This window comes from Camponotus vicinus, unplaced genomic scaffold (assembly GCF_025532165.1).
Source record: "Camponotus vicinus isolate PSW18456_S1 unplaced genomic scaffold, iyCamVici1.0 SCAF_4, whole genome shotgun sequence".
Taxonomy (NCBI): domain Eukaryota; kingdom Metazoa; phylum Arthropoda; class Insecta; order Hymenoptera; family Formicidae; genus Camponotus; species Camponotus vicinus.
Window position 1 is genome coordinate 22,956,151 of NW_028141976.1, and position 14,716 is coordinate 22,970,866.

The 14,716-nt window shown below is 27.0% G+C and overlaps 1 protein-coding gene and 1 long non-coding RNA gene across 3 annotated transcripts; one reads left to right on the plus strand and one right to left on the minus strand.

Moving 5' to 3' along the window:
* The first annotated feature begins 314 nt into the window (after positions 1–314).
* On the plus strand, positions 315–13,660 carry Yl (Putative vitellogenin receptor yl). Its single transcript, XM_083098223.1, has 32 exons — positions 315–406; positions 1,735–1,804; positions 1,890–2,041; positions 3,773–3,913; positions 4,031–4,139; positions 4,249–4,386; positions 4,584–4,697; positions 4,772–4,906; positions 4,995–5,210; positions 5,623–5,791; positions 5,926–6,124; positions 6,219–6,410; positions 6,488–6,608; positions 6,808–6,948; positions 7,036–7,288; positions 7,380–7,591; positions 7,824–7,970; positions 8,057–8,187; positions 8,353–8,477; positions 8,787–8,980; positions 9,108–9,292; positions 9,572–9,807; positions 10,045–10,352; positions 10,633–10,872; positions 10,938–11,090; positions 11,305–11,444; positions 11,543–11,634; positions 11,784–12,021; positions 12,161–12,338; positions 12,450–12,720; positions 12,821–12,947; positions 13,131–13,660. The coding sequence occupies exons 2-32, from the start codon at positions 1,735–1,737 to the stop codon at positions 13,242–13,244; spliced, it is 5,241 nt and encodes a 1,746-aa protein (XP_082954349.1). The 5' UTR covers positions 315–406; the 3' UTR covers positions 13,245–13,660.
* On the minus strand, positions 7,962–10,341 carry LOC145971026 (uncharacterized). 2 transcript variants are annotated; one of them, XR_014438725.1, is made up of 4 exons: positions 10,030–10,341; positions 9,557–9,844; positions 8,799–8,964; positions 7,962–8,510 (listed from the first exon to the last, which is right to left on the minus strand). It is a non-coding gene; the product is annotated as an uncharacterized LOC145971026 (long non-coding RNA). The 2 variants fall into 2 exon arrangements; XR_014438726.1 differs by having other exon boundaries at positions 10,021–10,341.
* Positions 13,661–14,716: the final 1,056 nt, after the last annotated feature.

Sequence of the window (14,716 nt, forward strand, 5' to 3'; positions counted from 1 at the left end):
CTCTACCACATGATATTCAGTGAATTTAAATTTATGATTTTTAAATATTACAGAACATTTATTATTATAATTCGATTTTGAGATATATATATTTTCATATATCCAATCTCTGACAAAAGAAATATCTAGTAGAATTTATATATTAAGAATATTTTGTTATGTGTTTTGTTCTGTTTACGAGATTTCCATAACTTTCCTATATTGGTCGACAGACGACCTTTAGTCTCTTGATAACATTCGTAATGGAAACAAGGATGTGAAGAAACCTTGAATTTGAAGCAAGCGTCTCAGAATCGGTTCGTCTATCGTCGTGATCAGGTCAAAACGTCTATCCCTTTTCTCTTCTTCATAAATATAAAAAATACGTGAACATTACATGTGTACATAAGAAGTTTCATTTATCGTGGTGAGTTTTTTCAAAATATATTTTTATCTTATTGAACTTATATAATGCAACTTTCTTTTCTCCAAATATAAACGCTTCAAGTTATGTATATATATATATATATATATATATATATATATATATATATATATATATATAATTTATGATTAAATGCAACAATTTTTGTAATTTAATTATATTTATATTTTATACAATATTTTATACAATATTTTAATTAATCTAATCATACATAAAAGATATTTTTTAATCTATTTTTAATATTTTTTATACTCACTTGTAGATCTAAATACTATCCTACATATAGATATATTCACACATATATACAAACTTTATATATATATATATATATATATATATATATATATATATGTGTGTGTGTATATATATATATACATATGATAACGATATATATGTACATATTATTGTCCAATGTTTTCGATAATATTTTACTTATTGCGAATATAAAGTGTAAAGAAAATATTAACAAATAGCTTGATTTGAAAAAAAATTACATTGGCTTAATTAAATTACTTTTAAATATATTTTCTTATATAAATTAATTAAATTGAAATAAATTATAATATGAAATATACAGGGTGAGTCAATTAAGACCGACACCCCGAATAACTCCTACAATTTTAGTGATAGGAAAAAATGTTTGAAGTAAAAATTGCTTGTTATCAAGGGGGACGTCATGTTATGAGGAACATTTTCTTCAAAGATGTTCCTCATAACATGGCGTCCCCCTTGATAACAAGCAATTTTTATTTCAAACATTTTTTCCTATCACTAAAATTTTAGGAGTTATTCGGATGGCCGTCTTAAGTGACTTACCCTGTATATATATATATATATATATATATATATATATATATATATATATATGTACAGGGTGTTTCTTAATAAGTGCGAAAAATTTTAAGAAATAATTCTTTGTCGACAATTAAGAGAAGTTTTTCATATAAACATATACCTCTACATCCCTCCCTGTGGAGTTACACATTCCTCCAAAAATGGGGATAAAAATTAGGTTTTTATTTTTTTTAATATATATATATAAAATATCGATTTATATCGAAAATTTTGAATAATAAGATGTATATATATTTACTATATATTTGAATTTTTAAATAAATTTGTACAACAGCTAAGTACACCAGCTACTTATATTTTAATTCTGCTTTCATTTCAAAAAGTGCGTAATAAATATACATATTTATATATTTGAAAATATATGTGTATATATATTCATATAATATCATCAGTGAAATAGTTGGGGAAGAATGTGACTTATTTACAGAATAAAACTTTGACGTTTTCTTTTATAGATGATGCCACGTATTGTGGGCCTGTTGCTTATGTTTAGTTCCTTGTATTTTTATTGTTATGGCTTGTATGGTAAGTTAATATCCCCGTTTTAGTTTAGAAAAATTTATATTTATGAATAAATTTTTAATATACATTCTTGTGCTCTAAACACAAGAATATTATCCAGAATTGGATGGAAGAATATGCGATAAACCTAATTGGTTTCGATGTGATAATGGCGACTGCGTAGCATTTTCATATCAATGCGATGGAACGGAAGATTGTTGGGATGGATCAGATGAACAAAACTGCAACATAAATTTTACGGTGAGTATTATATAACTCATATAAATTCTATTTTTTGTGCCACGTATCTTCCAATTTTTATTTACTTTAAATTTCTGAAAATGTTTCTTAAGTTATCATGTTTGGATAGTTTTTATATACTACTTGCAATTAGATTACATGTATATTTTTAATACATCTCTTATCTTAAAATTTGAAACATAAAAATCCTTCCATAAAAATCCTTATTATTTTATCTGTAGACTACATATTCGTTATTTGTCTGATCATATTCTTTATCCAAAAATATAGTAAAATTTATTCTTTTCAAATATTTCGCAATAATAACTACTTATGAAAAAAAATATATATATATATGTATATATATATAGAGTACGGGTAATTTTTTACTTATCCTCGTTCATAATATTAAATTAAAGAAAATATAGACAACAGCATTTATTTCCTAAATTTTATTCGGATATATAACTTAAGTGAATTTTATAAATGTTGCAAATGTTACTTTTGCAAACAAAGCTATTGTTTTAATGATATGAAAATTGAACTTTCTGTTGATAAAAAAAATAGAGAATAACGATATATACAGGGTGTCGCAGACCACCCGTATCAGCCGAATATTTCAAAAACTGAGCGCGGCAGACAAAAATATTTCAGACGAAAGTTGTAAGGTTTCAAATAACGCATTACATGGCGATATCAGTTTACCTTAAATAGTTACTTGAAGGTCACGTGAAGGTCACCCTCAATTTTTTAAATGGAACTGCCTATTTTTTATTGCATATTCTTGTAGCTTATCTCGAGGGCTTTCCAAAACACTATAATAAAATATTTTTCCCTCAAGTACTTTTTGAGTTATAAGGCTTGAAGTCATTTCTTAATTTTACATAAACCGTAAAATATCTTGTAAAATATTCATTTTTCGATTATCTTATCTTGATACTTTTATGTACAAAATAATGAGAGGAATCAATTGGTGTAAAGAAAATACATAGTTATTTTTAAGAAAAAATATGTAATTTGCAATTAACAATTACATATTTTCTTTAATGTCCTGAACGAAGATAAGTCAAAATTATCCGTACTCTATTTTTACAATTTATTAAGACTACAGCGGAGAACTTATAGCCATATCATTTTATATATTCTACTTGTTTTTCAATGCATTTGGTCCAGTGTTTCACAAATTTGTTTAAGCCTTCAGAAATAAATGATTGCGATATCAGCCATGCATGCACATCGCGTGTTTCACATATTAGTTCATAGAAAATCAACGATCTATTGCTGCTTATACAGTTGAAACACTTCAAAACTTGGAATTTGAAGTTGACCACCTATCATATAGTTTTGATCTCGTTCCTTCAAATTACCATCTCTTTGGTTCACTCAAAGAAGCTTTAAGAAATTGTCTGTGGTCAAAGCGGATGTTCCAAGACCTTAAATTTCAGCTTTTAAAATATTTCAACTGTATAAGCAGTAACAGGTGGTCAATTTTCCATAGACCAACACGTAAAAGACATGGTGGCAAACAACACAAAAATATTTTTTTGAGGCATAAACAAACTGGAATGCTAAATGTATTAAAAAAAGGGGATTATGTGGAAAAATAATGTCTGTAAAGAGTTCTTTATTATTGTTGTAATAAATTGTAGAAATAGAATGTAGAGATAATTTTTGATATATCTTTATATATTATAATAAGTAAGTATACAACGATATAATATCAAATAAAATAGTTTCTTTCTGTGCTTTCAGATTTCATATCCTCACCACATAATATGCGCCACAAATGAATTTAGATGCAAAAATAAAGATTGTATACCGGAAGGGAAGTTCTGTGATACAGTAAAGGATTGCAGTGATGGGAGCGACGAGTATGATGGTTGCGTAAATGAGGTGAATAAATTGACATCATTTTTTTGTGCGTTATCATGTAGCATTTATCTATTTATCATATTTGTTTTGCATTTTTGTAATTATAATATATTTGTAACTTTATTTTTATCGCAACAGTTAAAATGCGATGACAAATTTCGATGCAAAGATAAACATTGTATAAGGAAAGATTGGGTTTGTGATAATAGAAAGGATTGTCCCGATGGCAGCGATGAAAGCAATTGCGGTAAGAGAGAGAATTTGTATAAATATAAATTATTAATGGTATAATAGAAGTATAAGGATTATGTCTTGCTATCCAAAAGAAAATTTTTTTAAGTGCTATATTTTTTTAGACAATAAGACGTTATCTGCAAGTGATTGTAAAAATGCATATGATCGATTCTTATGCTTAAATGAACGATGCATATCTCTTAATGCAGTGTGTAATGAAAAAAACGATTGTGGCGATGAATCAGATGAAGGTCCCCGTTGTGAGTATGATATATTAATACAATTTTAATTATTGCTTTTATTGTATATATTATTTATTATTTATATATTATATATTATTTATTTTATATATATATATATATATAGAGCCTTCTAATACTTAACATTTCTTAACACGTGATGTAATCATAATTTGTTATAAAATTTTTTATTAATTAACTTTCTTTTTTTCTTTCAGGTAAAGAATCTTGCACATTGTTAAATTGCAGTGACAGTTGCAAACAAACACCTGATGGACCTAAATGTATCTGCAAACCAGGTTATAAAATTCAAAATAGATTCACTTGTATAGGTAAATTTCTGATGAACAAAAGCAATAATCGTACGTGGATTATAGCGAAGATTATTTAACAATTTTTTTTATAGATATCGACGAATGTCAGATTTATGGCATATGTGATCAAGGATGCGTCAATACGATAGGATCGTATAAATGTACCTGTGAAACAGGTTACTTCATGCAAGATGATATGAAAACATGCAAAGCTACGACAAACAATGGTAAGCTAATTTACATATACAAGTGATAGGACAAATATTGATTTATATTAGATTTTATAAAAGTACAAATTTTTCAACTGAAATTTAGGTGGCGAGGCTACATTGATGTTCTCTATAACAACGGAGGTTCGCGCAATGTATCTCGATTCTAAAATATATTTTACAGTTGCGAAAAACTTGAGTCATGTTTCCAGTATCGCTGTAAACGGAGATTACATCTATTGTTCGAACCGTTTTAAAGATTTCGAAACAATTGTAGCGAGCACTATTATTGAAGGAAAACAAGAAGCCATTGTTACACAAGGTAAGTGCTTTATTAATAATTATAGTTTTTGCAAACTATTCATAGAAATAATTTTTTATAGTATATATTAATAGTATATATTAATAGTATATATTATTTCAGAAAATAATTTTTTAAACATTTAATTTTTTTCGCAAGTAAAATAAAAGACGTGATTATTTTATTTGTTAACTCACACACACACACACACACACACACACACACACACACACACACACACAATTTAAAAAAGCGAGCTAATTAAAAATATAATAATAACATATAAAATATTATAATAAAAATATAAGAAGAATAAATATGATAGACTAAATATCATGTGTTTTTTTTATCTAGTAATTATTTATATATCTGAAAAATTACAAATAATTTTTTTATCATATGTTCCAAATTTTACGTATTTTTTATAAATAAGGTTTGAGCTTGATATCGGGAATAGCCGTGGATTGGATTACGGGTAATATATATTTTACCGATAAAGATTACAAGCATATCGGGATTTGTAACGCTAATGGCACGTATTGTACCATATTGATGAGTGAACTATCTAACCCGGAAGGAATCGTTCTATTACCGATTAAAGGGTAAATATATTTGTCATAAAATTATATATTCAAATTGCTATTATAAATAATAAATTATATAAATAATGAATTGGATTATATATATACTAATACGAAAATATTAAGATTATGTATATTTATTTCTATATTTATAGAATAATGTTTTGGTCCGATGTGGGTGTCTCACATATTGGAATAGCTGAAATGGATGGCAAAAACAGTAGCTCATTTATCACTGAAAACTTAGAATGGCCCGTCAGTTTAACTATTGACTATCCGAATAATCGTTTATATTGGTTGGATAAGAGGAAAAATGCAATCGAATCAATACGCTTAGACGGCACCGATCGAAGAGTCAGCGTTTTTATATATTTTTTTTCTATTATATAATATTTTAAGATGTAACTAAGACTATAACAAAAAACATTTGTAATTAAATTATTTGCAGGTTGTATTGGACGATATAATCCAATCTCCATATTCCTTGGCGGTTTTTGAAAATAAATTATATTGGAGCGATTGGCACGAAAATACGATACAATCTTGCGATAAATTTACCGGAAAGGATTGGAAAATCATAACTCACACATCAGCTATACCTTATGACATACATATAGATCATTCGGCAATAAAACCCAAAGTATATACATCATTTTTGTTATTATTTTTGCATTGCAACAGAATCGATGCGTAAAATCTGTGATTATCAATTTTCAGATTCCAAATCCATGTCACTCTAATCCATGTTCTGAATTATGTATGTTGAATCGAAATAAAGGCTATACATGTGGTTGCACTATAGATAAAGAATTAAAAGCCGATAATCATACGTGTCGAGGTAAATTGCGAAAAAATCTGTAATTTAAAAAGGCATATTAGATTTGCAGGACATATTAACATTTGTACAATACATTTATACAAATATGTATATGTGTATACACGTACACGTTATTTAATATCATATCATATTCATATGTTAGCAAAGCTTTACTATTACTAAGTTTTATATTTCCAAATTAACATAAGTACAATTTCAGAAGTAAAGAAGGAGCAGCACCTTATTATCATCATGGAAAATATATTTATAGATTATTTTCACAACTTTTTGGGAAAGCCAAAAATGACTACAAGTACTACCTCAAGATTTATAACTGCAGCAACTTATGATTCACTTACTGGTAACTTATAAGATTCTTATGAGCAAATTTATAACATTTATAACATTTTTATACTAATTTTTTTTCTCAAAATTAAAACTTATTTAGGCACTATAATTGCAAGTGATAAACATACGAATCATATCATTCGTTACGATCCAAATAGCGGCATTACTGAAAATCTTATACCGTTCAAAAGTGCAATATTGGGAGGAATAGCGTTTGATTATATTGGTAATAATTTGTATTTAACGAATAAAGAAGACAAAACTATCGAAGTACACAGCTTGACAACTAAGACGAAGACAGTCTTTTATTTTGAGGCTCGACCTTACAATATTGCTTTAGCGCCTGAAGAAGGGTATGACATTTCAGATTGTAGCATTAAATTGACCATCAAAGTTTTTATAAAACAATGATAATATTAATATATAATATTTTGATTATTATAGCATAATGTTCATCGTATTCGATGTAGAATATCCAGGAATATTTTTACACTCGTATCGCTTAGAAAAAATGAAAATGAATGGAATCGGCCCGGGAAATTTAATCGACACATTTAAGGATATAGCGCATTCAGGAATATTGTTGCATTATGACACAGCTAAAAAAACACTTTTTTCGATTGAAATGGGTGAAATTAAGTCATATCAAACTGAAAGTTTGTATTTTAGCTTATTTTATAAATATTTAAGTTTTGAACCTTGATTCTTAAATTTTTATATGTAAATATATATATATATATGCGTTTATTTTATTAAAAACATATCAAGAACATTTTGATAAACTATATTTTACATTTTAAAAATATTATCATGTATTTGTGTATAATATTTAATTATGAAAGGACCCAAATTTTTTCAAATATTATAGAATTAATATTGAATTTTTAGATCGATATCTTGTTCATACCGGATTCTTTTTTCCCGAGAGTATTACAACCGCCGGAGATGATATATTCTGGACGAAACAAAAATCTGATTTATTGTATACCATAAATTATAAAAATAATAATAGATTCTTTAACCATGTTGCATTACGTAAGTTTATTTAATCTTTTAATGAATATTAGAGAATATGCATATACATATATAGAATAATTAATTAGCAAAATAAATACTTGTAGGTATGCCTGTAAGTGCAGAAACTCCACTTGTGATAGCTTTGCACAATATTGTTACACACAAGGAACACGGTTGTCAAAAAAATAATGGAAATTGCTCACATGTGTGTTTGCCTTCCTCTACTACTTTATTTGTAAGTGTATACAAACTTCAGATGTGGCAAACATTCGACGATTACAACGCAAATATCTGATATACAATTAAAACATTGTTATTTTGATCATTTCATCTATCTGATGCGATGCTATTTGTTAAAGAAAAGAGGATGTTATGTAATATTTTACGCGATTACTTCCAGATTTGTGCTTGTCCTCCTGGAATGATGCTAAGCGCGAACAATCGTACATGTACCTTGCAGTCTGCGTGTCGTACTGATGAGATCAAATGCAGCGAACATGACATCTGCATAAACCGACATCAGTGGTGCGTTTAACTGATCTTTTCTATATGTATAATCTATAAGCAAATTAAAATAGTAAGTTATATAAATTATCCGAAAACTTACATTTTCTGTATATAATACAATTAATTGATATGAACGGTTTATGACATATTGATTTAATTATACGCGGAATCATGAAAATATGCTATCTTGTATCCCAAATACTTTTTTAAATAAAAAAATTTTAATATTTTAATATTAATAGATTCTCTTTTTAATAGTTTATGATACTTATAATATTGATGTTTTACAATGTTTTACATTTTTTAAATCTTTTGCTATTTATTTAGGTGTGACGGTACCATGGACTGTCCAAACGGTGAAGATGAAGCGAGCTACTGCGGTGAGTCTGGCATTTGCGAGAAAGATCAATTCATGTGTAAAGATGGCACGTGCATCAATTCAATGGATCGTTGCAATTCGAAGTACGAGTGCGCTGATAAATCGGACGAGGAGGGTTGTCCTGTGCTGCAGTGCCACAGTGGTAATTAGAAATATAATGACAAATTAATTATACCTGAATAAATTCACGATCTTTTTCTTTGTCGATCGCATCGATTTTACTATAATTATACTTGTATGATTATTTAATTATTTTTTATATCTCTTAGACGAATTTCAATGTCGTGATAGAACTTGCATATCGAATTCCTTAGAATGTGATGGGCATAATGATTGTCTTGATTTTTCCGATGAGATAAATAATCATTGCAATGAGCGTACGTGTTCTCCGAGTAAATTTATGTGTAAAGATGCGAGAAATTGTATACCAAAGGAATGGGAATGCGACGGAGAGGTGGGTTACAATTATTTATATTTAGTATGCACAATCATCATGGTAATTTGATTTATTTAGTTACTTGATTTACTAATTTTTCATTTTGTACAAAGAATTTGATAATTAATTTAAATATAATAATTATCAAAAATTATTGTGAGAACAAAATGGAAAGAAATAAATAAAATATTGAAATATCTAATTTTTTAAATCAGAATTAATTTTAAAGTTTATTGATCGGTTTTGATCGCAATCTATTAATGTCATTTTATATAATCTTACGTGTTCATTTTTAAGCGAGATTGCTCGGATGGATCGGATGAACTCGGGGAATGCAACGTAAACATTTGTGGCGACGGAAAATTAAAATGTAATAATGGTCGTTGCATATCATCTTCATTGAAGTGCAATGGCATCGATGATTGCGGCGATGAGACTGACGAAAAACATTGTTTGAACGAAAAATCTGTTAATTGTACCGATGATAAATATTTATGCTTCAACACTGATATATGTCTCCCGAAGAAAGTAAGGTGAGTGGATTCTTTTAAAATGTATTAGATGATTGCCCTGTGAAAATTCACATACAAATATTTAAATTCACATACTAATATTTGATCAATTCGTAAGACTATTTTCTGTTTTCTAACAGCATTATTAATTTTAAGTAACAAACTTTGTTGTGCAGACTATCCATTTTTTTAATTCTTACATAAAAGACTATACAATATTAAATATACTCGTACTATTCATACTTGCTTCTATTACAGATGCAACGGTGTTCAAGATTGTCCGAAAAACGATGATGAGCATCATTGCACATATTGTTCCAAGGATGAATTTGCCTGTGATAATGAAAAATGCATTCCGCAGAGCTGGGTATGTGATAAAACCGATGATTGCGGTGACAAATCAGATGAGAAGGACTGTGATGGTAGTAAGTGGAGGAAGGTCAATGTCAACACATCAAACATATGTGAAGAATTTAAATGCACTATGGGCATTTGTCTATCATTCAACAAAGTATGTGACGGTATTCGAGACTGTCTAGACGGCAGTGATGAAAATGGATTATGTAGTATGTAGCTAATCTTTGTTGCACTATTAAAATTCTCTATCCTTGTAAAAAAATGTCCTTGATAAACAATTTAGTAAAATATGTGGAGCATTTTTATCTTTGAAGAATTTAAAATTTAAACATTTAAGAAGCTTAAATAATTTTTTTACTTTGAAACGGAAGATAAATTAGGGGGAGAGAGAGAGAGAGAGAGAGAGAGAGAGAATTCACAAATTTTAAAGGTATTTCTTATATATTAAATACACACCATTTTCTTACGATGTATTACTTTTCTGCGTAGCAAGCTCTTGTGCGCACAACAATGTCTGCAAAGATATATGTTACAAGACACCACTTGGGGGAGTTTGTGGTTGTCAAACAGGATATCGTTTGGCCGCTGACATGAAGTCATGTGATGATATAAATGAGTGCGAGTTCGATGTTTGCTCGCAGATTTGTCGAAATATTTTGGGCTCCTTTCAATGTTTATGCTACGATGGATATGTTATTCGCAGCGATAGAGTTTCTTGTAAAGCTATCGGTAAGTGATTGCAGTTAAATCTTTGCGTAAATTGTTTAAAATAATGAATTGTTGATTGTCTCTAGGACCGCCAATGGAATTAATTACCGTTACCGATGATAATATCAGGAAAATATCATCGAATTTACTCTCAGTTGAAGTAATTCATTCGTTAACAGGCTTGAGTGTAATTGGTTTCGACGTAAATGCACTTGATGATGCTATTTATTGGAGTAACGGTTAGTTTTCATATCTAAATTTATTTATTAATTAATTATAATAAATAAAATATATTAATTATATTAATATACATTTATTATTATGTATTTATTAAAAGGATATAAATATTCATAACAGACTTTCAAAATCAATTTATTACAAAATTAAAAGTATCTTTAAAAAATTTATGTACGTATACATTGTTTGAATAAATGTTAAAAAAAATAATTGCAGATGAAGCTATTAATAAGCTTAACATTAAAACGAACGAACTAAGCGTATTTACGAATATCGAGAATCCGGGAGTACTTGCAGTTGATTGGATCACTAATAATATCTATTTTAATTATAATACTCGTCCAAATATGATTAAGGTATATTCCTCTCTTTAATATCAAATAAATGCGAATGTTTTAAACTGATTAATAATTTAATAATTTATTTATAATAATTAATCATTTATTTATTAAAGGTATGCAACTTGAAACAACAAAAATGTGCGACTGTGGTTAAAATTGAAGGTGTGGCCAAAGTAACATCCCTCATAATCGATTCAAAAAATAGGTATTTCTCTTTCACTCTGCTTGCCAGTTTCTTATTATCTTTATTTATCTTCATCATTTTTACTGATTTGATAGAAATTATAAAGAAAAGTAGAGTAAAATAGGCATATAACGTTAGGATATCAGAGAAAAATTGAAATCACTTTACAGATGGTTATTCTGGAGTCAAACTACGTGGCAAGTGCATGATAAACCGTTTAGTGAAATATGTCGGGCAGATATGATGGGTGCCAATATGAAGATAATCGGTTTTCGGGATATAGGTGTCGTGAGTGGAATGGCAATCGATCATATGAAAGCCAGATTATATTGGTCGGATAGTTTTCGCAAAACCATCGAATCATCTAATTTAGATGGGAGCCAACGAAGCACATTTTTAAATACAAACGTAAAATGAGTATTATTTTTTAATCCATCCTATTATAATAAGAACATTATCTATGTATATAAAAAACCACATTTTGTATAAAAATAGATATATTAAATATATATATTTTTTTTTAATAAAATATTTTTCGATCTTACAGATACACCAACCATTAGACATCAGTATTTTCGAAAATTCGCTTTATTGGTTAATGGGGTCGAATAGTCAAATACAAAAATGTAAATTGTACGCCAACAGATCGTGCGAAATAATGGATATAGGTTCGAGCAATATTCACAAATATTTCGCTATTTTACATGTTTCTAGACATCCTCTCGGTTAGTATATAATATCTAAAAACTATCAAAATAAATCATGTTAAATTTTGCATATTTGTTGATTAATCGTAATATTTAGTCGTAAAACGAAATTATATGTTTGTTTGACAGTTGAGAATCTTTGTGAAAAGCAAAACTGCGATTATATGTGCATTTTAAAAACTAACGATGCAGTATGCATTTGTCAAGACGGTAAACCAACAACATCTAATAACACCTGTACGGTATACGATAAAATGAGAGTCGCTGCAAGACATATCTCAAGAATTCAGTATCAGAGTGGAATTTATATTATAACAATAATCATATTAGTGATTGTTTTGTCATTATGCACTTATTACTATCAAAAAATCAAATCACAGTCAAGAACAAATGATCTCAAGTACGTTCGAAATTTATTTGGCCAAATAATACACATTTGTTATATTATTCATATAAAAATTATACAATGATATGACACAATATGATATGATTATTTTCAGTATTCGCTTTCATAATCCATCATACGATCGAAGAGATGAGGTTGCGGTAATACTTAGTTCTACAGTTCCAAATGTATCTCCCGGAGAACATGAATATATTAATCCTATTAATGATAATTTATTGAAGGTAAAATTAGAACAATAAACATATTACACTTAAACATCATATTTTTCTAACTGTATCGTGAATGTTACTACAATTCTATATTTAATTACAATATACATTATACAACATTTCTATGATCATGCAAAAACTGTATGTATATGAATATGATAATGATCGACTTAAATATTCAATATTCTTTCGTAGGCTGCGATGGAAAGTAGTATGAAGAGATCAGAACGAAATTTGTGCCAATTGGAAAAAGATGAAGAAATAGAGAAACGAAATGCGTGTTTAATTTCTTTCACACAATCGAAATAATTCAATTAAGATAAAATGAGATTTAAAAGTAAAATATCAAAGTTAAAATTAAAGAATATTATTTATGCGATAATAGAGGATCTCTTAATGATTGGTATTATAAATATCAAGACACTATATATCAATATATATATATTTATATATATGAATGAATTAGTAATATGTCTACATATCAAAAGTGTGCTTAAATATCGTACAGTATCAAATGAGATTTGATATGGATATAACTTTAAATTCTTTGGCTTTTAGCCTAAATATTGTCATTCTATTTTTAGTAAATATTCGAAAAAATGTTATATAAAGTATTGTGTTACAATACATTTATATTTATATAAAGATTTATTTTTATATATTTCATTTTAAGTACAAGTTACACATATATTTAAACTTGGTCATGCAATTAAATCATTATACAATTAAATCTTAATTTTTAGATGCAGATAAATACTGTCAGAAAATCTGTACATACATTTATTTCAAAATGTACATTTTATACATTCTTATATACTCGTATATTACTTGTTATTACATATGTCAAAAAATATACAATACTTTTATATAATTCTGCTTTAATTTTTTTACTCTTTATAATTTTACTATTATAATTACTTTTATAATCATATATAAAATTTACCATAAGATTTCTATCTAACAAAAGTAAACATTATAACAGTGATAAAAGATAAATATATAATATATTCTATTATTTTAAACTTTATATCTAATTAAATATTAAAATTTTGTAGCATTAAAAATTGCGTGGTATGATTGGATTGTATAGTATTATCACGTAATTAGAATTTTTTTTAATTTTTGAAATACAAATTAATATAAAGTTAAAAAACGCATACTAAGGATCTTTAATGAAACGTAGTAATTAGAACACAAGTTTTTTTCCCAAAAATCTTTAATATTTAACTTTTTGTTGATTTATCTTAACTATAAAATAACCTAACTATGTAATAATTTTTTGATTTACAAATTAATATGTCAAATTTTCTATTCTTGAATATTTATTAAAGTTCTTCTTAAATCGCTGGACACCTCTAATAAATTACAATAAGTTTTTATGTATAAATCTATAAATTATTATAATAAATTTTTATATGTCTTTAATAATATATTAATTTTTATGCCTTTATATATAATAATATGTCTTTATAATTTAGTCTTTTTTGTTATATTTATTAAATAATAATTTTTAAAAACAAATAATACAAAAAAAGTTGATGTTATTTGCGAGAATTTATAATATCATTTTGTGGATTATCTCAATTTTGCAAGTATTATCATGAGAATTTTTTTTAACATATATAGAATGATAAAATATTGATATAATAATTTATATTTACATTTTTCTTACTCGTTTTTTATTATTCAAATGATATGTCAAAATAATATAAAAATTAATATATTTTTTTTCAGAGAGGACATGATATATTTATATATGCATCGATATAATTATATCCATT